The sequence below is a fragment of the Macaca thibetana genome, chromosome 2 (genome assembly GCF_024542745.1).
Source record: "Macaca thibetana thibetana isolate TM-01 chromosome 2, ASM2454274v1, whole genome shotgun sequence".
NCBI classification, from domain to species: Eukaryota; Metazoa; Chordata; class Mammalia; order Primates; family Cercopithecidae; genus Macaca; species Macaca thibetana.
Window position 1 is genome coordinate 95379241 of NC_065579.1, and position 23350 is coordinate 95402590.

At 38.2% G+C, this 23350-nt stretch overlaps 1 protein-coding gene across 4 annotated transcripts in view; it reads left to right on the forward strand.

Annotated features, from left to right (window-relative positions):
* The window catches only part of CTNNB1 (catenin beta 1), a 41017-nt gene extending 17667 nt beyond the window's left edge, over positions 1-23350 (forward strand). Inside the window, exons 2-16 of one of the 4 annotated variants that reach the window (XM_050780370.1) lie at positions 6675-6735; positions 7184-7411; positions 7608-7861; positions 7987-8225; positions 8314-8515; positions 9859-10003; positions 16217-16320; positions 16405-16743; positions 17011-17169; positions 18603-18722; positions 19234-19384; positions 19473-19594; positions 20934-20994; positions 22051-22271; positions 22577-23350. In XM_050780370.1, coding sequence (XP_050636327.1) covers positions 6723-6735; positions 7184-7411; positions 7608-7861; positions 7987-8225; positions 8314-8515; positions 9859-10003; positions 16217-16320; positions 16405-16743; positions 17011-17169; positions 18603-18722; positions 19234-19384; positions 19473-19594; positions 20934-20994; positions 22051-22259 — 2346 coding nt within the window. In that variant the 5' untranslated portion in view covers positions 6675-6722 and the 3' untranslated portion in view covers positions 22260-22271; positions 22577-23350. Of the gene's footprint in view, positions 1-6674; positions 6736-6842; positions 6975-7183; positions 7412-7607; positions 7862-7986; positions 8226-8313; positions 8516-9858; positions 10004-16216; positions 16321-16404; positions 16744-17010; positions 17170-18602; positions 18723-19233; positions 19385-19472; positions 19595-20933; positions 20995-22050 lie in introns of those variants that run through there. The other 3 variants (XM_050780371.1, XM_050780372.1, XM_050780369.1) reach the window with 3 other exon arrangements.

Here is a 23350-nt window from a genome sequence, read left to right on the forward strand (position 1 = left end):
CAGTAGAATATAAGCTTCACTGTATTTATGACCTTGACTCTCTTATTACTGTAATACCAGTAACATAAAGGGTGTTTAAAATTTGTTCAGTGGGTGAATATATATTCCATTTAATTGATAAATTATTATTTATTCCATCTCCTGTGGATGGACATTTGAATAATTTCATCTTTTTCTCTATGAATGCTTCACTTGGCATGCTTCTGACAGTATTGCCACAGAATACATTTCTGTTACAAAAGTTGAATTTTTAAGTCAAAGGGTAGTTACACTTATGTTTAATGGATAGTGCCAGCTTACTATCAAAAGTTTCTGCTAGTTTCACCATATCCTTATTAGCAGTAGATACTAATCAATCTTTTCAATCTTTGCCAATCTGAGAAGCAAAAAGTAAATGGGTTTAAATATCCTTTGTATATATTCATTGCTCACTTTATGTTTTTCCTTTGCAATGTTGTTTCTTGCTCTTTCCCTGCAGTATAATTCTTTCTTCTTTTTGACTTGTTCCCAGTTTTTCGTGTACTGTGGATATTAGCCTTTATGTTACACATGTTCTAGTGTGTCATTTTTTGAATTACTTCAAGCGTGGTGATTTGTTGCTCAAATTTTAAAAACTACATACACACACAAATTATCTCATGTTTCCCTTTTTGGTTTCAGTTTCAACTCATGCTTAATCAGTTCATCGATTGGGCATGGTTTTAGTCTTAATATATACCCATATTTTATCTCATTGTTCTGTTTTTTACATGTAAATATTTGGTGAATATAGGTTTAATTTTAATGTAAAATAAGGATGAAAAAATGATAGTTGGAATTACAAGCCCATTTCTCCTAATACTTTTAATCAAGTAATCCACTAATTGAAATATTACCTTCTTCATTTATGAAATTGCCACATTATATCTGGGTGTTTTTCTGCCTACTACAGTCTCTTACCCATTTATTTCCTAATAATACAATACTTGAAATTGCTGTGGTTGTTGATTTATAATGTTATCTTAGTCATAACATTTATAAATGTGATGTAACTGGTTCCTTCTTATAGTTCTTCTTAAATCAAGAACAAGACATATCTTCCCATTTACTGTTGTATGTATCTCATTTTACTGTTATGAATGAAATCTCTGTCCTATTTGTGTATAGGAAAATAGTTTTAGTATGTAATTGTGGCCACTTTTATTAAAAATTCAGTTCAACTAAGAGTTGTTTTCTGTTCAGCCTTATCAGACTATAAAATCCACATAAAAGGGGTATAAAAATGTCTCAGGACACTGGGCTCAGATGATTCTCCCACCTCAGCCTCCCAAGTAGCTGGGACTACAGGGGCATGTGCCACCACACCCAGCCATTTTTAAAATAAGTTTTAAAAATACAATTAGTATTTTTAGTAGAGACAGGGTTTCACCATGTTGCCCAGGCTGGTCTTGAACTCCTGGACTCAAGCAATCCACCCGCCTTGGCCTCCCAAAGTGTTGGGATTACAGGTGTGAGCCACCACACCTGGCCAAATTGCAGCCGTCTTTAATACTTTTTTCCATCCTGTTCCCTTTGCTGCTCCCAGGCCTGCTGCATTGATAGCCCACTATAAAGAAGCTAATGTATATTCTTTGCATACTTTTACTTCATAAACTATATGAAGCATTGTTTTGTTTTTTAACTTAATTGGTATAAAATTATATTTTGGAAATTCAGTATGTTCTGTGAAAATTACTTAGAAAATGTGCCTGTGAGGTAAAGCCTTTTCAGGATGTATCTTAAAGGAGATAGCTGTGCTTTAACATATTAGTCTTTTTGGCTACTTATGTTAATGTAAGTTGGAGAAAAACAATCTGCTTTCTGTGATAATTTGTTCTTGGAGATGGAGTGAAAGATTGTTTTAAAACATTGTCTTTTTTTTCCTCCCTGGAGTACCAGTACTATTTATTTTAGGATGTTACCGATCAAAGATGCTGTGTGGAGTTACTCATTGGTGACACTAACAATAAATCACACCTGCAAAGGATGTTACCATAATCTAATGATTTTAAACAGGAAAATTATATTCTAAGACATCCAGTTGGCCTAAATGTGCTATATCAATGACTATTCAAGGGGCTTTTTATGTATAATATATACAAGTACTTCACAAAAATATAAAAGGATGGCAGTGACATCAAAAATCTGGCAAGCCAAAAGGCTACATTATACGTAGCAAATAAATAAGCATATAACTTATCGGAATTTAAAACCTTGTGGGATGGGTGGGTGATGGTATATATGTTAGATGTGTGAACGTATCTATTAAAAGTTGTGTCAGATAACAGCTGATGCTGACAAGCCCTTGGTAAGATGGCAGCATGTTCAGTACGTTCTGTGAAAATTATGTCAGTTTATGATCTGTCAGTATTTTGGAGCTATGCATGAAAGGACTTAAAATTCTTACCCTTTAACTCAGTAATACTATTTCTAGAACTTCTGGTGATATAGGAAATTAAGAGAATTATTTATATGCAAGGTGTTTATTGCGGCATTGTTGGAATAATGACAAAATGGGGAAGAACAAGCTAAGAATGGAGGAGGTAGCTTATAGTATAGACATACAATACAATCCAGATGATAATATTTTATAATAGTCTTCACAAGGGATTTTATATTTTTAAAAATACGTAGCAGTGAGTTTAATATCATTCCAAATATACCAAAATGTCATCATTTACTGTGTGGTGGAGTCATGATGGAGATGATAAATATAAATACTAATTTATACTAGGCATATATTACTTTATGGCTGAGGAAGGAAGACAGTTGTGAAGAAAAGAAGATCTCATTCTGGAAACATACTAATTTTTCCCAGCTATAAAGAGATTCCATTTCTATTTTTTTTCCATTTACCTTGTTTCCTACCTGAGAAGATTCCATACTTCTAATAGCCATTTGTGTACCTATTTAAAGACAGTACCAAAGGCATACATTTTAGTGTTTGGAGGACGAAGGGTCGTTTGATGTTTCATGCTTATTGACCATTCTAGGATGACAAGACACCTCGAGAACACACACATACAGGCACACACACACACCCCAAAGAAAGCTGTGAAAGAAGAAAGCAGAAAGGAACCTGGAGTGGGTTGTAACTTAAAATGTTAGTGTTGCGTGAAATGTGCTAAAACAGGAAGAGTTGAGGAAACTGCATACATTTTCTAGATGGCAAAGTATTACTGGTGACAGTTAATGAAAATGCATATGCATGTGTTTTTAGATTTGCAGATTTTACTATGAACTTTTTAAAAATCCCTGAAGAGATATCAAAAGTTTATCTTGCTTATGAAATAAAGTAGCACTTTCTAACTTTAAAACAGGGAATAATTCTTTGGATCTTGATTATTGGAAAAGTGAACTATGAATTGCTAGTATAAAACTGTGATTTTAAAATATATCTGCTTTATATTTTTATGTAGCAGATTTACCCGTAGTTAATAATACTCAAACTTCCTGAAAACTAAGGTAATTAAGATAATTCTGTCCTGATGGGAAAACGAAAAATAACTTTAGTGTGAAATCTATTGTATATTATTTGTGGCAAGACTTCTCCCCTTGACTTTGACTGGAGACATTTATAGGGTTAAAATCAGAAATAGCACGGTGAATTTTGAAGTATCCTTTATAAAGTTTGTAGTTGGAAAGAGTATTATGTTCATATTGCCAAAAAAAGATGCATGGATGCATTAGACTGGATGGAAGATACATGAGAAGTTGGCCAGCTCCCACTTTGTCAAAACATCACTTGGTGGTGATAAAGCTGTCAGAAAACACAGCATTCTAATGTAGTCTGTAGTTTAATGATAACCTGTGTCTTGAAACATTTAGTGTAGTACTTATACAAACCTAGATGGCATAGTGTACTGCATGCCTAGCCTATATGGTATAGCCTGTTGCTTCTAGGTGTAAAGCTGTATAGCATGTTACTGTAGGCAGTTGAAACAGTGGTATTTGTGTATCCTTTTTTTTTTTTCTTTCTTCTTTTAAGAGACAGGGTCTTACTCTGTTGCCCAGGCTGGATGCGGTGGTGTGATCATAGCTCACTATAACCTTGAACTCTGATCCTCCTTGCCTCAGCCTCCCCAGTGGCTAGGACTATAGGCACATACTACCACACCTGGCTAATTTTTTAAATTTTTTTGTAGAGATGAAATTTTGCTGTGCTGTCCAGGCTGGTCTTGGAACTCTTGTGCTACAGCAATCCACCCGCCTCCCGGAGTGTTAGAATTACAAGCCGCTTCTCCTGGCTTGTTTACCTAAACATAGAAAAGATCCAGTAAAAATACAGAATTATAATCTTATGGGGCCACTGTAGCGTATGTAGTCCATCTTGACTGAAATGTCATTATGCAGTGCATGATTGTACTTCATAATTTTTAAGCACTCCTCCCTCTTGATTGGTATTTAGTGGATTTTGTCATTTTTGTTTCTTCATAATTCTTTCTGAAATGCCTACTAGTTGGACCTTTGTTCTGAATTGATCGTGATTTCTTCTTTTGTATTTTTTGTCTTTGTCATTTATTTGTACTCTAGGAAGTTTTCTCACTTTTAGTTTCTATTCAACTTTTTGTTTTTATTTTTTCTCTCCAGTCTTTTATGGAGATACTAAATTGAAGTGTTCTGTTTCTCTTTCCACCCTACCCCTAGTTTTAAATTTTATCTCAGTTTCTATGGAGTCAGTTTTTTTGTTGCTTTAAAAAAAATGTTCCTGAAGTGATTGGTAAGTTTTGGCTAATTGGGAGCACTAGAATTGGGCCCTTAATGGTTGGCAGGGTGTGGTGGAGGAGAGCCAGCCCTTAGCCCGTAAGGCTCAGGCCAGAAACAGAAAGAGGAAGGCTTACCTTTTCCTTTCTGGAGCAGTGTTCTGCCCTAGTTCTTGCTGGGCAGTCTATTTGATTTCTTTAGTGATTAATGCTCAGTTTTTTGGCATATTTGGATCTGCCTCCAGAGCAGGTACAAGGTGAGTGAGTCTATGCTGTTACCTAATTAGATCCCCATTTCTATCCTTCGTTTTTACTTCTCTAATTGCCGATAGATTTTTACCCTCCTTCACCTCATAGGGTTGCGGTGAAGAGCAAGATGAATTTTTATTTATGTTGCATAAATTTTAAAAGCTAAAAAATATATATGTAATGTTGGGAAGTCCTAGTGTACAAATGGCTATTGTAAATTTGGAACAGGAACATGCTTTTTTCCATTATAAAAATGAAATCGTTATAAATTGCGGTAAAGTTACTAGGTCAGCCCACACAGAGTTTACCCAGTAATATGCGTAAATGTTTTGCCTTTGCATCAACAACAAAGAAAAACAGTACTATAAAAAAGATGTTCCTGGAAGCCGGATGTATCAAAGCACTTCTTAAATAGCTATATAGTCTATAGACATGACCAGTTGGTTTCTGAGTCTGTTGACATTGGCCAAAGGAGAAGCTCAGTGTAGAACATGTTTTGAGTCTCCTTTTGCAGAAATACGTGGAGGCTGGAGTGGGGAACCAATTTTTCAGAAAGGTGGTGAAGTAGTTAAATAGCCACTCTTTTAAAGACAGTCAAAAGGTAGAAACTAAGGCCAGGCATTGGCTCACATCTGAGATAGGAAAATCACTTGAACCTGGAAGGCGGAGGTTGCAGTGAGCTGAGAGTGCACCTCTGCACTCCAGCCTGGTTTGGCAATAGACCGAAACTCTTGTCTCAAAAAAAAGAAAACATAGTTCACACTTAAATATTTAATCCATATTTTTCCATACCCAATATGTTATTTATAGTTCCAGATGAACTTGTTTGGGACAGATTTTGTAATAAAGGAAATTTTGTTATTAGAAATACCTAGAGGCCATGAACTGTTCAAATTTGCAGGTAGTTCCCTGTGTGATGCAGTGTTTTTTTCTGAATATTGCACAATAAAGGCAAAATACAGACATAAATGAGATGCTAAGATTTGTATATATTAATTTTTAAAATATTGATCAAAATAATATGTATCCATATTGATATTTGTATTTATAATAAATCATTGCTATAAATTTGAACTTAGAAAAATTTTACTAATAAAGGTGCTTTTTGTGTTGCAAACTTTCATTTGAAAAGTAATTTTTCTTTGTACTAAAAAATCTAAAATTCACTATTCTAGTCACCAAAATTTGCTCTATGAAAAATAATTTTTGATGGCACTGTATTATATCAGAAAACAACTAACTTGTTAATGAAAATGTGGAGTTTTTAAAATCCCACTGTACCTCTCTTATCCAAAGGTAAGAGATCTGTGAATTTTTCCGTGAAAGGTTAAAAACACGAGAGACCTTTTGGAATTCAGAGAGCAGCTGATTTTTGAATAGTGTTTTCCCCTCCCTGGCTTTTATTATTATAACTCTTTGCTTTCTCATCACCATCCTGATTATCTGTAATTTATATTTCTACTATTAATAAAAAGATGTATTTGGTAAGGAGGAGTTTTCACTGAAGTTCAGCAGTGATGGAGCTGTGGTTGAGGTGTCTGGAGGAGACCATGAGGTCTTGTGTTTCACCAAATAACCTGGTAAAAGAGGATATGGGGTTTTTTTTGTGGGTGTAATAGTGACATTTAACAGACATCCCAGTGACTTAGGAGTATTAATCAGGCTAAATTTAAATCCTAATGACTTTTGATTAACTTTTTTTAGGGTATTTGAAGTATACCATACAACTGTTTTGAAAATCCAGCGTGGACAATGGCTACTCAAGGTTTGTGTCATAAATCTTTAGTTACTGAATTGGGGCTCTGCTTCGTTGCCATTAAGCCAGTCTGGCTGAGATTCCCCTGCTTTCCTCTCTCCCTGCTTACTTGTCAGGCTACCTTTTGCTCCATTTTCTGCTCACTCCTCCTAATGGCTTGGTGAAATAGCAAACAAGCCACCAGCAGGAATCTAGTCTGGATGACTGCTTCTGGAGCCTGGATGCAGTACCATTCTTCCACTGATTCAGTGAGTAACTGTTAGGTGGTCCCCTAAGGGATTAGGTATTTCATCACTGAGCTAACCCTGGCTATCATTCTGCTTTTCTTGGCTGTCTTTCAGATTTGACTTTATTTCTAAAAATATTTCAATGGGTCATATCACAGATTCTTTTTTTTTTTTTTTAATTAAAGTAACATTTCCAATCTACTAATGCTAATACTATTTCATATTTATAGCTGATTTGATGGAGTTGGACATGGCCATGGAACCAGACAGAAAAGCAGCTGTTAGTCACTGGCAGCAACAGTCTTACCTGGACTCTGGAATCCATTCTGGTGCCACTACCACAGCTCCTTCTCTGAGTGGTAAAGGCAATCCTGAGGAAGAGGATGTGGATACCTCCCAAGTCCTGTATGAGTGGGAACAGGGATTTTCTCAGTCCTTCACTCAAGAACAAGTAGCTGGTAAGAGTATTTTTCATTGCCTTACTGAAAGTCAGAATGCAGTTTTGAGAACTAAAAAGTTAGTATATAATAGTTGAAATAAAATGTTGTGGTGAAGAAAAGGGAGTAATAGCAATGTCACTTTTACCATTTAGGATAGCAAATACTTAGGTAAATGCTGAACTGTGGATAGTGAGTGTTGATTAACCTTTTCCAGATATTGATGGACAGTATGCAATGACTCGAGCTCAGAGGGTACGAGCTGCTATGTTCCCTGAGACATTAGATGAGGGCATGCAGATCCCATCTACACAGTTTGATGCTGCTCATCCCACTAATGTCCAGCGTTTGGCTGAACCATCACAGATGCTGAAACATGCAGTTGTAAACTTGATTAACTATCAAGATGATGCAGAACTTGCCACACGTGCAATCCCTGAACTGACAAAACTGCTAAATGATGAGGACCAGGTGAGCAATGACATGGCTAGCTTTTTAGTCTGCTTTGAAGTAAATGCTCAAGGGGAGTAGGTTCAGAATGTCTACCCACTACCAGGACTTGAAAACTAATGATGTTTCTGATTCTTGTATTATAGGTGGTGGTTAATAAGGCTGCAGTTATGGTCCATCAGCTTTCTAAAAAGGAAGCTTCCAGACACGCTATCATGCGTTCTCCTCAGATGGTGTCTGCTATTGTACGTACCATGCAGAATACAAATGATGTAGAAACAGCTCGTTGTACCGCTGGGACCTTGCATAACCTTTCCCATCATCGGGAGGGCTTGTTGGCCATCTTTAAGTCTGGAGGCATTCCTGCCCTGGTGAAAATGCTTGGGTAAGAAAACATTGTCAGAATGCTTGAAGCTAAAAAGTAGAAGAGTATAGTCACAATATTTCTGATGAGGCTTTTTTCTTCTTCCCAGTTCACCAGTGGATTCTGTGTTGTTTTATGCCATTACAACTCTCCACAACCTTTTATTACATCAAGAAGGAGCTAAAATGGCAGTGCGTTTAGCTGGCGGGCTACAGAAAATGGTTGCCTTGCTCAACAAAACAAACGTTAAATTCTTGGCTATTACGACAGACTGCCTTCAAATTTTAGCATATGGCAACCAAGAAAGCAAGGTAAGAGAATTCTTCTTTATGTGGTTTTCATGGGGCATCGGACACTTCCAGTGTCATGTCATTCCATGCAGTGTTCCTAACCTTTTTGGCACCAGGGATCAGTTTCGTGGAAAACAGTTTTTCCATGAATGGGTTGTGGGAATGGTTTCTGGATGACACTGTTCCACCTCAGATAGTCAGGCATTAGATTCTCATAGGGAGCGTGCAGCCTAGATCCCTCGCATGTGCAGTCCACACTAGGGTTTCCGCTCCTATGAGGCTCTCATGCTGCAGTTGATCTGACAGGAGGTAGAGCTCAAGCCAGGTAATGCTCGCTCACCTGCCACTTACCTCCTGCTGTGCAGCCCAGTTCATTTCTGTTCTTTTAAATTTTTGAGTTTCCATATGTAAAGCACTATGCAAAGTAATAGGGATATCATAGGCAAGCTTCTCTTCACACTTTTGTAATTAGGTGGGATGTAGATGTTGGGAATAATAACCTAATATTTAATTCATGTAGTGGGAAGAAGTGGGGGCTATGAGAGCACATTACACAAGTGAAACAGACTCTTTTTGAGGGTTCAAGGAGGTACCTCTTGGAGGAAGTGATAGTTGAGTTCAGTGTTCAAGGATGAGAAGGGATTCACTAGGTGAAGGTTAGGTGAGAAACAGCATCTTTGAAACGAAGGAAGGAGATGGAAAGTTTTGGGAATTTAAGAAATACAGTAAAGAGGAAGAAAGGTTTGAGGTGAGGCTATTGAGATAGACTCAGCAGATCTCATAGGGCTTTGTACAGCATGTTTAAAAGCACAATGGGAAATTTCAGCAGAAGCATGAAATGATGAAATTTGTTTTTAGAAAATTGGGGCAGTGTTGAAAGGGAACATACACAGGGGATGAAAGGACAAGAGTGAATGATCATTTTATGGTATCTCTTTTTAAGGTGGATAGAATTAGGAAAATTAAAGGGCCAAGTGATAAGGAGTTTTAAGTGCCAGTTCTGGTTCAAATTTTCAGGGAATCAGTTTTGATATAACTTTCATCTTAGGGCATTAATCTTGCCTGCCAACATGGTTTCTAAATTTTTTTCTTCTGCTATGATCAGTATGGGAAGAAGGAAATTGGGCCAAAACTGATACATTCTTGGGAGGACTGGGATGTCTGAATTTGAGTGGAATGCTTTAAAAGGACAAGTTGGATAGGGCCCCAGTATGGGGGTCAGAGTGATGGGGTCCAGGAATACATTTAGGTCCAATGACAAGCTGGCTGAAATTCTTGTATAATAAAATATGTTGGTAATATGGCTCTTCTCAGACATGTGATCAAGATTCCATGACTAACAAGATATGTATATATCTTTCTAGCTGATCATACTGGCTAGTGGTGGACCCCAAGCTTTAGTAAATATAATGAGGACCTATACTTATGAGAAACTACTGTGGACCACAAGCAGAGTGCTGAAGGTGCTATCCGTCTGCTCTAGTAATAAGCCAGCTATTGTAGAAGCTGGTAAGTATATGTATCTATTCTGAGTCTTGTATACAGCATCTGCAGTTCTAATTAGATTACTTTTCTTAGGAAAAGGTGGTAGAACTTTTAACGACTGAAAATAGATGGTCCTATTCAATTTGCAGCCAAGATTACATTCAAGTACCTGTCATCTGGATTGTAGCTAAATATTTAAGGCTAGTTTAGATAGAGTTCTTATTATCCATCAATGATGGCATATATTTTGCTTAATAAAATTTGTTTGTAATTTCAGTTTTGAGTAAACCTAAGATTTGCTAACAGACCTGTGAATTTATAGGAGAAATGACAAATTCTAATACAGTACAGTTTTATGTAATAAAGTGATTGCTTTATTAGTAGATGCTCATGAGCAGTTTTTTTTGTTTTGTTTTAACTTTTAGGTACGGGGTAATGTGCAGGCTTGTTATATAGGTAAATTGCATGTCACAGGGGTTTGGTGTGCAGATTATTTTGTCACTCAGGCAGTAAGTATTGTACCCAATAGGTACTTTTTCAGTTCTTTACCTCCCACCCTTAAGTAGGCCCCAGTGTCTGTTGTTCCCTTCTTTATGCCCAGGGGTACTCAGTGTTTACCTCCCACTTATAAGTGAGAACATGTGGTATTTGGTCTTCTGTTCCTGTGTTAGTTTGCTTAGGATAATGGCCTCCAGCTCCATCCGTGTTGCTGTGGAAGACATCTTGGTCTTTTTTTTTATGGCTGCATAGTATTCCATAGTATATATGTACCACATTTTCTTTATCCAGTCTACCATTGATGGGCATTTAGGTTAATTCCGTATCTTTGCTATTGTGAATAATGCTGCAGTGAACATATGCGTGCATGTGTCTTTATGGTAGAAGATTTCTTTTTCTTTGGGCATATACCTAATAATAGGATTGCTGGGTTGAATGGTAATTGTATCTTGAGTTTTTTGAGAAATCACCAAATTGCTTTCCACAATGGCTGAACTAATTTACTTTCCCACCAGCAGGGTATAAGCATTCTCTTTTCTAAGCAACCTCACCAGCATCTGTCATTTTCTTACTTTTTATTAGTAGCCATTCTGACTGGTGTGAGACGGTATCTCATTGTGGTTTTGATTTGCATTTCTCTAATGATCAGTGATGTTGAGCTTTTCTTCATATGATTCTTGGCCACTTGTAGGTCTTCTTTTGAAAAGTGTTCATGTCCTTTGCCCACTTTTAATGGAGTTGTTTTTTGCTTGTTAATTTAAGTTTATTGTAAAGTCTGGATATTAGACTTTTGTCAGATGCATAGTTTGCCAATACTTTCTCCCATTCTGTAGGTTGTCTGTTTACTCTGTTGATTTCTTTTGCTGTGCAGAAGCTCTTTATACTGTCCCATTTGTCAGTTTTTGTTTTTGTTGCAGTTTCTCTTGGCATCTTCGTCATGAAATCTTTGACAGGTCTTATGTCCTGAATGGTATTTCTTAGGTTATCTTGGCAGAGTTTTTACAGTTTTAAGTTTTATATTTAAGTCTTTAATCCATTTTGAGTTGATTTTTGTACATCATGTAAGGATGGGGTGCAGTTTCGATCTTGGATGTGGCTAGCGAGTTATCTCAGCACCATTTATTGAATAGGGAGTCATTTCCCCATTGCTTGTTTTTGTTGACTTCTTAGGTGTGCAGCCTTATTTCTGAGCTCACTATTCTGTTCTATTGGTCTGTGTGTCTGTTTTTATACCAGTACCATGCTGTGACTGTAACCTTGTATTAACAGTATAGCTTGAAGTTAGGTAAAGTGATTCCTCCAGTTTTGTTCTTATTGCCTAGGATTGCCTTGGCTCTTCAGGCTCTTTTTTGGGTTCATGTGAATTTTTAAATATATATATATTTTTAATTCTGTGAAGAATGCCATTGGTAGTTTGATAGGAATAGCACTGAATCTGTGAATTGCTTTGGGCAGTATGGCCATTTTAACAATATTGATTCTTCCTATCCATGAAATAGAATGTCTTTTCATTTGTTGGTGTCATCTCTGATTTCTTTGAGCAGAGTTTTGTAATTCTTATTGTAGAGATCTTTCACCTCCCTGGTTAGCTGTATTCCTAGGTATTTTATTCTTTTTGTGGCTTTTGTAAATGGGATTGCATTCTTGATTTGGCTTGTAGCTTGGATGTTGTTAGTGTATAGAAATGTTTCTGACTTCTGTACATTGATTTTTATATCCTGAAACTTTGCTGAAGTTTATTGGATCAAGGAGCTTTTGGGCAGAAATTATGGGGTTTTCTAGGTATAGAATCATATTGTTTGCAAACAGACTTCCTATTTGTATGCATTTTCTTTCTCTTGCCTGATTATGACCAGTGTTTTGCCCTGATATTCTGTATTCTCAGTGAATAGATATCATCTAAGTATGAGAAACAATTTTTTTCTATTCTGAGTATTTTTAAGGAGGCAACTTGTATGTGGTACTTTGTATCTTGTGTATGTTGGCAATTGGGGAAAAGAATAGATGGTTTGTACTAGGGCCTCTTGGAGTGTGTGTGTGTCATGAAAATACTCTTTAGCTACCTAGCATTTTTTCTCCTTTCAGTAACCCGCCTAACAACATTTACCCAGAATTTCAAAGCAAGCTTCAAATCAGTATTGAAAGAGGGAAAAATATAAAGGCATTTAATGGAAGGAAATGTTGGGAGTAAAGTATAGGGCTGGCAACACTTATTTTTCCCACTTATTGAGAGTAATTTTACCTGGGATTTTATGAGAGAGAAAGACATTATGATTGCTCCAGGTAACTGCTGGCAGTGGAGCCATAGGCTTGGGGATAGACAAATGTGGCTGAGTTCATACAGAATGAGGGGATGTAAATTCTGTCAGCTGTTCCAGCAGTAACCTGTAATGTAGGCTAAAAATACAGATTTTGAGATTTATTTAGTCAGAATCCCTGGAGTGTTAATTTTTATATCAAGATCTCATAGTGTTTATTTGAAGTGACAGGGAGGTCTGTAGATAGCTGGACTTGTATGGGACTGGAAGCCTAGGAATTTTTTCTTCCAGGTTATTCTTATATTCATTTGTTTATTCTGAACATAGCATCTAATGTATTTTAAGAAATGGAATAGGCACGTGGTATACATTGGGTAACACAACAGTGCTTGTTTTTATAGTCTTGTGAAGGTGACAAAAGTATTTAAAAATATGTGATCATAAATTAGAATGAGTGTTATGGGAGAAGTGAACAGCAAATAGTGATAAGAATTAATGGGGAGGGGAATTGTCTAATTAGATGAGAGGGAAAGGGTCTCCTTGAAAAGGGGATAAGTGGGACTGCAGGATGAGAAGGAACCTTTCTCTTGTCTGTATGAGAAGTGAGGGTTAAATGTTTTCCAGGTAGAGAAAAGGAACACCATGTGCTGTGTCTTTAGAACCAGGGGTATCCAGTCTTTTGGCTCCCCTGGGCCACATTGGAAGAAGAGTAATTGTCTTGGACTACACACCAAATACACTAATGATAGCTGATGAGCTAAAACAAACAAACAAAAAATTGCAAAAGAATCTCATAATGTTTTAAGAAAGTTTACGAATTTGTGTTGGGCTACATTCAGAGCTGTCCTGGGCCACGTGGCCCATGGGCTGCAGGTTGGACAAGCTTGCCTTAGAAGGAAAGAGATTGTGGAAATCCAGGTGCTGAAGAGAAGGTCTGTGTAAACAGAACTTAGTAAGTAATGAGGTGGATGGCCTGGTATGAGGTTGAGGTTAGGTAAGCAGAGCCATAACATGCAGGACTTTCTAGGTTCCTATAAGATGTTTACTACTCATGGAGTTTATTCATGCTTTATTCCAGCTTTGGAGCCATAGATACAGAATACTTGGTCAGTTTGGAAGGCTAGGTGGGATCCAAATTCTAAACGGTTTCTCGGGGTTATACTAAAGTATTGTCTACTATCTTAAAAGGATGCCGAGACACTTTTGATGGTTGTTGATCAATAGCAAAGCATCACAGTGGTGTGTTTAAAATATTAATAATAGCATTGTTTAGATTAACAGTTAGAAGACCAGACTGCTGAGATGTTATAGGCTTTTAGGAATCAAATAGTTTGGTTTTAGAACTAAATAGTTAAGGGCAAATGTCTGAGATGTCTGAAAGAATCACAGAATGTAATAATATAGGAGCTAAGGGAGCAACCAAAAATGGTTTGTGGAGGGGACAGTATTGGTACCATGAAGATAAATGGAACCCTCAGAAGGCATCCTTAATTTTTGAACATAATAATTTAAGAAGCTGACTTAGGCCGGGCGTGGTGGCTCACGCCTGTAATCCCAGCACTTTGGGAGGCTGAGGCAGGTGGATCACCAGGTCAGCAGATGGAGGCATCCTGGCTAACACGGTGAAACCTCGTCTCTACTAAAAATACAAAAAATTAGCCATTTAGCCAGGCATGGTGGTGGGCGCCTGTAGTCCCAGCTACTGGGGAGGCTGAGGCAGGAGAAGGAGAATGGCATGAACCCGGGAGGCGGAGCTTGCAGTGAGCCAAGATGGTGCCACTGGACTCCAGCCTAAGTGACACCATCTCAAAAAAAAAACACCAAAAAACGAAGCTGACTTAAAGTGACTAAAAGGTCAGTAGGTAGCTGGAAATGTAAGGTACTAGAGAATGCAAGAGCGACAGGCTAGAGATTTGGAAGTTTCCCTTTTAGTATATAGGGGTAAGGGCAGCAGGGAACGGGAGATAGAGATGCCACAGAGTCATCTGCATGGGACTTTTTTTACCCTAGAACTGCTGAAACAGAATGTGTGTGTTTTAAAGTCTCTGTAGGCCATTCTGATGGACATCTGGGGTTAAAATCCATTCTCAGAGTTAATAGTTATGTAAAGGGAGGGAATGAAGTCTTAATGAGGGGAAAGAAGGTAGTCATTTCACAAATACTGAGCATCCTGAGTATCAATCTTATGCAGATCCTTCTATTAGTAGCTGGAGCTACTATGAAAAAGGAACCCAATAGAGGTGATCTTTGTCTTGTAGGGAAAGTGGACTAACTTATACTATGAAGGAGAAGTGCAGGGTACCGTAAGAATTACAGCAAATAGACTTCATCTGAGGAAATAAAACAGACCTAAAAGATGAAGGAGACAAGGAAAAGTATCTCTTACTGCATTTAGAAGTGGTTTAAGTTGAAGATGGAGGGGTGAAGTTAATCTAGTATGTGGGCATTGGGTTTCCATTTATACTCCTTTGCCAGAGTAAATGTCCCCCATTTAAGGGTCCTAAAGGATGGAAGGTCGTGAACCTTGGAACACATGTATTGCAGTCAGTGAACTGTATAAAGTCCCTGGCAGTAAAGTGTTTTCATGCCGACTTTCTGGATTGTTCTTACCCCAGAAATTTACCTAGCTTCTTTAGGTCTTCAGTCAGATGTCACCTTCACAGTGAGGTGACCTAATTACTTAAAATTGCAGCCCCACTCCATTGTTTTTCTCCATAGCCCTTTAATATCATCTGACCTACTGTATGGTTTTAGTTTATTGTATATTTGTTGTCTGCCTCTTCCAACTAGATCATAAGTTCTGAGGGTAGGAACTTTTGAATATTTTTGCTCACTGGTCTATCTCCAGCTCAGAACAGGACCTGATAGTGAATAAATATTTTTGAAATGATTGAATGGATGAAAAGAAATTAATAAGAATATTACCGCTGGGCGTGGTGGCTCTCATGCCTGTAATCTCAGCGCTTTGGGAGGCCAAGGCAGGCGGATCACAAGGTCAGGTGATCGAGACCATCCTGGCTAACATGGTGAAACCCTGTCTCTACTAAAAAATATAAAAAATTAGCCGGGCGCCTGTAGTCCCAGTTGCTCGGGAGGCTGAGGCAGGAGAATGGCATGAACCCGGGAGGCAGAGGTTGCAGTGAGCCGAGATTGTGCCACTGCACTCCAGCCTGGGCGACAGAGCGAGACTCCATCTCAAAAAAAAATATATTACCTAAGGGGGATAGTGGAGATAACAAAGACTTCTTCGGCTTAGGAAAGGAACAGTAGCTATTTGACAATTTGTCACTAGTGATGTGAACTGGCAAAACGAGGGAAACTGAGCAACATTCTAGAAAATGAGAGGAAAACAAATACTTAGGTAAAAGGAAGTAAACTCTGGAAATAAAGAAGGACACCTTCTAAGACTAGAAAATATATTTAGGATTGATAGGAACTTCTAGCTAATGACTAGGGTCTTACATCCTTTTTAATTTTCTAGGTGGAATGCAAGCTTTAGGACTTCACCTGACAGATCCAAGTCAACGTCTTGTTCAGAACTGTCTTTGGACTCTCAGGAATCTTTCAGATGCTGCAACTAAACAGGTAAATTCTGAGTAAATTGACGCCATGGGAATAGAGTCAAGATGAGTATGTGCTTGTACTGACCATTTGTTTTTATCTTCATAGGAAGGGATGGAAGGTCTCCTTGGGACTCTTGTTCAGCTTCTGGGTTCAGATGATATAAATGTGGTCACCTGTGCAGCTGGAATTCTTTCTAACCTCACTTGCAATAATTACAAGAACAAGATGATGGTCTGCCAAGTGGGTGGTATAGAGGCTCTTGTGCGTACTGTCCTTCGGGCTGGTGACAGGGAAGACATCACTGAGCCTGCCATCTGTGCTCTTCGTCATCTGACCAGCCGACACCAAGAAGCAGAGATGGCCCAGAATGCAGTTCGCCTTCACTATGGACTACCAGTTGTGGTTAAGCTCTTACACCCACCATCCCACTGGCCTCTGATAAAGGTAAATTGTCAAAGTAGAATTTACCTTTGTTGCAGAATTGAAAATGAAGCATCTCTAGCCGTTGGATGGCTAAGCATAGTGATCAATAAATAGGAATTGTATTCCTTAGTAAGTAGGAAGTATGGCTGCGATAGGGGTAGGATTCTGAAATGTTTGTGTAGTCAGAACTACTTTTAGTTGTTCCCAATAGATTTATTGTGGTGGGAATTTTAGGCTAAGAAAATGATTGTGTTGAGTTGTATGCCAATTCTTCCTTCTGTTTTTCAGGCTACTGTTGGATTGATTCGAAATCTTGCCCTTTGTCCAGCAAATCATGCACCTTTGCGTGAGCAGGGTGCCATTCCACGACTAGTTCAGTTGCTTGTTCGTGCACATCAGGATACCCAGCGCCGTACGTCCATGGGTGGGACACAGCAGCAATTTGTGGTGGGTAAATTCTTATAGTGATACCTGGCTGTCTAAAAGGAATGCATAGATCCAAAGATCTGAACTTCTTTGGTCATTTGTTCTCCCCGTCCCTTTTCCTGAAGAGCTGATGACAAAATATGACTGCAGAGAAGATAAGGCATAGTGTGGCCCCAGTGATATTTCCTTGGACACGTCCTTCACATGGTCAGTCTTACAAAGGTTGGGTTAGGCATTTCATGTAGTGTTCTCATTTAATTTACACAAAGGCCCACTTAGGAAGAGGTAGAGTCATAATTTGAGACCAAATCTGTGTAATTTCAGAGCTTCTTACCCTTGCCTCATCATAAATTTTGACAATAAATATTTAGCAGTCCATTTTATTATCTTTTCTGTGAGTTAAACTTTTTTCATGGACCTAAGAATATAGTATAGACATACTTCAAAAATAAGTAGTAGCATTTCTGTACTCTTAACCACAATAGTCTCAACCTGAAGCTTTGATACAAAGTTTGAGTCTTAAAAGTAGCTTCATTAAAAGTATAGTCTGAAGATACTTCTGATTTCTCAGACTTTAAGACCTTATTTAATTAGGTTAGTTTAGAAAACAAAGATGGAGCCTACCAGAACAGATTTTAGGAATCTCATTTTGCTGGTTGCTTTGTGTATGTACTCATACTGGGGCTTTGGCCTGCTTCATTTATTACTGTTGGTATTGGCCCATCTCCATGAGGTGACTTAATAGAATGTTGAGGGAATCTTTTATTTTAAATCTCTTTTCTAGGAAAAAAGGAGTTTTTGTATCCTTGCAAGAATCAAATTATTTATAAAAGCTGCTAAATGTAGCAGAATCATAACCCCTTTTAAAACTCAAATCCAGAAACAGGAGAAACAGATGGTACTTAAATATTGCAAAAGCTAACTTCTCCTATACATGAGACTGTCAGCTGAATAGTCTTGGAAGAGTGAGGAGTGGATTTTTCTGCTGGCAACTCAGTTAGTTTTAGCAGTTGGTGCTAAAACTTGGCAAAGTTTTCACCAAATACATGGAAGATGTACAAAAATAGAGGGGGCATGTAAAGGAAAAACGTTGACATAGTCTGAGCATTACTTTCTCATCTTCTCTTTTTACATACCTTTTACTCAGAATGATTGGTGCCCTTACTGTAGGAAAGTTGTCTTCGGGATTCAGTGCTATGTGGAAGCTCTGTTGCACTGTGTATGGGGAAGGGGTGCTGCCTTGAATTAGTGCTGCCAGGAGGCCTCTTTTCAGTGACATTCAAGTTAATGGAATCCTCCTTCATTCCCAAACTAATTGCAAGTTATGGGGAACTTCGGGTATATAATGTAAATAATTATAGTCTAATAATTATTCCTCAGAATGCAAAGCCTTTCAAGTTCAGAAACTTTACAGAGGAGAATGCCCTATTTGTTAACCATGTTTCTTTTGGCAGGAGGGGGTCCGCATGGAAGAAATAGTTGAAGGTTGTACTGGAGCCCTTCACATCCTAGCTCGGGATGTTCACAACCGAATTGTAATCAGAGGACTAAATACCATTCCATTGTTTGTGCAGGTATGTTGTTTTTAAGTGTTCTAGGTTTTATGTCCCTAAAATTTCCAGATTGTAATGACTAATAAAATTTCAGAAAATTAGGGACCATAATAGGGGCACCAATATTTAATTTTATGAAAATTCCCTTCAGTTTTTTGGTCAGTAGGAGAAATATTGAGACTCGAGAAGAGGGAGGAGATTTCACATTTCACTTTTACGGGTGCCTAGTTTTAGAGGGGAGAGCTGACCTGGGCTGCCAGAGGCGGGACATAGGCCCCCAACCAATTCTGGATTTTCCAAATCTTAGGTCAGTTAGAGTTGCCTCTGAAGAAAGGGTTTATAGCTAAAAAGTATTCTGGAAATCCAATGCTCTAGGGTATTAAACACCCTAGGACATAAAATTCAGAGAATATTATTTACTACAGTGTGAATGCCTCTTGCACTCTGAATTCGGAATGTTTGCACCACAGTGGGGGGCTTGTCATGTTTTAGCTTTAGATTTAATTAGGTTTTGTTTGTGTTTTCTCCCTAGCTGCTTTATTCTCCCATTGAAAACATCCAAAGAGTAGCTGCAGGGGTCCTCTGTGAACTTGCTCAGGACAAGGAAGCTGCAGAAGCGATTGAAGCTGAGGGAGCCACAGCTCCTCTGACAGAGTTACTTCACTCTAGGAATGAAGGTGTGGGTAAGTAAAAAGGAACCAAAGCCTTTAGCAGATGTGTATATTGAAGTCTCAGTTTTTCCTCAAGGGCCTTTTTTTCCTTGTCTCTTAGCGACGTATGCAGCTGCTGTTTTGTTCCGAATGTCTGAGGACAAGCCACAAGATTACAAGAAACGGCTTTCAGTTGAGCTGACCAGCTCTCTCTTCAGAACGGAGCCAATGGCTTGGAATGAGGTAGGGAAATGTGAGCAGTTATTTATCTGGTAGTTTCCTAGAGTGGATAAGGCAGCTTGTTCTTCTCTCAAAACACTTAGTATACATTCATTTGCATTGATGTTTCCCTGGCTTGAGTATTTCTTCTTTATGCTGTCCAGCAACTGCCCTAAGGAAGAACTATAACACAAACTTTAAAGCGCCTGTTCAGAATCATTACAAATAAGTTGTGCTATTTAAAATTATAATTCATAATTTAAAATTATGAATTATAATTCATAAGATGAAAAATGTTACCAGATTAAAGATGATTTTTCAAAAGGATGTAAGGAAAGAGGCAGTGTTAAACACTGTTAGAGGACAGTTTGTCAGTAGTTTTTACTAAACTTTAATAAAACTTTTCTATTTGACTTTCTGCTATGAATTTGTCTTCAGTATTTGTCCTCAGTACAGGTGTCCTTTGAAACATTGTTTCTAATAAAACTAGAACCACCCTGGAAGTTTATTTTATCCACTCTGTAGTGATCACTGATGGTACACAGTCATAACAGTGGATTATATTTGTTGAGCGAATGGAAAGAGAGATTATTAGGTTTAAAACGATGCAGCTCTTGAGGCCAGGAGTTCAAGATCAGCCTGGGCAACATAGTGAAACCCCATCTCTACAAAAAAATTTAAAAATTAGCTGGGCATGGGGATGGATGCCTATAGTCCTAGCTACTGGGGAGGCTGGGACAGGAGGATTGCTTGAACCCAGGAGTTAACAGACTGCACTCAGCAACAGAGCCAGACTCCAACTCAAAAAAAAAAAAATAAATGAGAGCAAATTACCAGTGAGTGGTGTGTTACTTGGGTTTTTAATAGGCATCTTATTAACATGTTCCAACTTGAGCCCTTAACTTTCTCCACCTACCCCCTTCCACAAACCTGTTTTGACTGTCTTCTCTGTCTTGATGTCAGCTTTGTCTGTCCAGCTGCTCAGGCTAAAACTTTTCTTTCATACAACACATCCTGTCAGCAGCTCCTGTTTGGGGGTAGGCATTTTGCCTGTTTTTTTTTTTTTAACTGCTATATCTCTAGCACGTAGAACAGTGCCTGGCAGCACATAGTTGGTGCTTAATATGTATTTGTTGAAAGATCAAGTCAGTGAGTATTTTTAATGTGAGGTGCAAAGAGAAAAAAATGTATCTTTGAGGGGTGGAGTTTTGAAGAACTTCCATTTTCTAAGTATTTGTGTAATGTTGGAGTTACTTGTTTCCTTTGTAATCTGAAAGTATGCTTTAAAAAAATTAGTGTACTTTTAAGTTGAGAATTTTCATTTTGCTTTTTATTCTTTCTTGCCTTGTGCCTGTTTATCTAGACTGCGGATCTTGGACTTGATATTGGTGCCCAGGGAGAACCCCTTGGATATCGCCAGGATGGTATGCGTCTCATATTTCTCGATTAACTCCAGATCAAGCTAAAGTTCTAAAACTTGATCAGAAGAGCTGGTTTGCTCATCTGGGAAACTAGTGTTGGCAGAAAAGTAATGGCTTCAATTAAAAGCAGTTCTTAAATTCCAGTCAGCAACAGTATCTTTAACAGAGCACAGGGAATTCAGAGCCACACAATGAATAGCAGTAGGATTACACCACCAACAAATACATGCTACTACTGGGCCTCTGCAGTGTAGGATGTTACAGTTTACCTGGCTTTTTATTCTCTTTTTGGCCAGAGGACTCATAATACCTTTTGTCTACAAGCTACCCAAGGAAGACAGGAAAACTCCTGTCTCTAGGCTCAGATCTGGGGTGGGTTTTTACATAGTTGCATTATCAGGGTTTTCTTGAAAAGCTAATTCACATCTGGGTAATGAACATAGAGGATGGGGGGTAGACCAGTAACAGTTACAACTGTCTTACATTTATAACCTCATCTGCTTCTACCTAATTATGAAACCACTAAAGCGCAGATTCTTACTGTGACAAATAACATGTCAACCCTAAGATAAAATATGTTGAGGTTTCATTGAAATAGTGCCTTAACTTTCCTTAGTACTTTTGTTGGTGTCACTTGGACTTTTTGTCAAGATAGATTACACCTGCCAGACCTCATTATTGTCTTAATCCTCCTTCCCATGAGTTCTCATTGCCTAGGTGGTCACACAGTAGATTCCTGCTGCTCCTCCTTGGGAACCCCAAGTCTGACAGGGGTAAATGCAGTGTGTTCAGGGTTAGACTAATGATGTGACTAGGCCCTGCTGGTGTGCCTCTCTGATGGAAACACGTTATTTGTGTAGTCTCATGGGTGGTCTGGCACTGAGTAATTACTTGGCTAAAGAAAGCTAGAAGTTGAAGAGGCTAGAAAGCATTGTTTTCTGACAAGTTTGCTGCTGAACTTTGGATGCCCTAACCTCAGTGTTAACGTCTATGTCTGTTTCTCTCCTCTCTCTTTTGCCTTCCTTCTTGCCTATTTTGTTCATACCCTGACTCTTCTAGATCCTAGCTATCGTTCTTTTCACTCTGGTGGATATGGCCAGGATGCCTTGGGTATGGACCCCATGATGGAACATGAGATGGGTGGCCACCACCCTGGTGCTGACTATCCAGTTGATGGGCTGCCAGATCTGGGACATGCCCAGGACCTCATGGATGGGCTGCCTCCAGGTGATAGCAATCAGCTGGCCTGGTTTGATACTGACCTGTAAATCATCCTTTAGGTAAGAAGTTTTAAAAAGCCAGTTTGGGTAAAATACTTTTACTCTGCCTACAGAATTTCAGAAAGACTTGGTTGGTAGGGTGGGAGTGATTTAGGCTATTTGTAAATCTGCCACAAAAACAGGTATATACTTTGAAAGGAGATGTCTTGGAACATCGGAATGTTCTCAGATTTCTGGTTGTTATGTGATCATGTGTGGAAGTTATTAACTTTAATGTTTTTTGCCACAGCTTTTGCAACTTAATACTCAAATGAGTAACATTTGCTGTTTTAAACATTAATAGCAGCCTTTCTCTCTTTATACAGCTGTATTGTCTGAACTTGCATTGTGATTGGCCTGTAGAGTTGCTGAGAGGGCTCGAGGGGTGGGCTGGTATCTCAGAAAGTGCCTGACACACTAACCAAGCTGAGTTTCCTATGGGAACAATTGAAGTAAACTTTTTGTTCTGGTCCTTTTTGGTCGAGGAGTAACAATACAAATGGATTTTGGGAGTGACTCAAGAAGTGAAGAATGCACAAGAATGGATCACAAGATGGAATTTATCAAACCCTAGCCTTGCTTGTTAAATTTTTTTTTTTTTAATATCTGTAATGGTACTGACTTTGCTTGCTTTGAAGTAGCTCTTTAATTTTTTTTTTTTTTTTTTGCAGTAACTGTTAGTTTAAGTCTCTCGTAGTGTTAAGTTATAGTGAATACTGCTACAGCAATTTCTAATTTTTAAGAATTGAGTAATGGTGTAGAACACTAATTCATAATCACTCTAATAATTGTAATCTGAATAAAGTGTAACATTGTGTAGCCTTTTTGTATAAAATAGACAAATAGAAAATGGTCCAATTAGTTTCCTTTTTAATATGCTTAAAATAAGCAGGTGGATCTATTTCATGTTTTTGATCAAAAACTTTATTTGGGATATGTATGGGTAGGGTAAATCAGTAAGAGGTGTTATTTGGAACCTTGTTTTGGACAGTTTACCAGTTGCCTTTTATCCCAAAGTTGTTGTAACCTGCTGTGATACAATGCTTCAAGAGAAAATGCGGTTATAAAAAATGGTTCAGAATTAAACTTTTAATTCATTC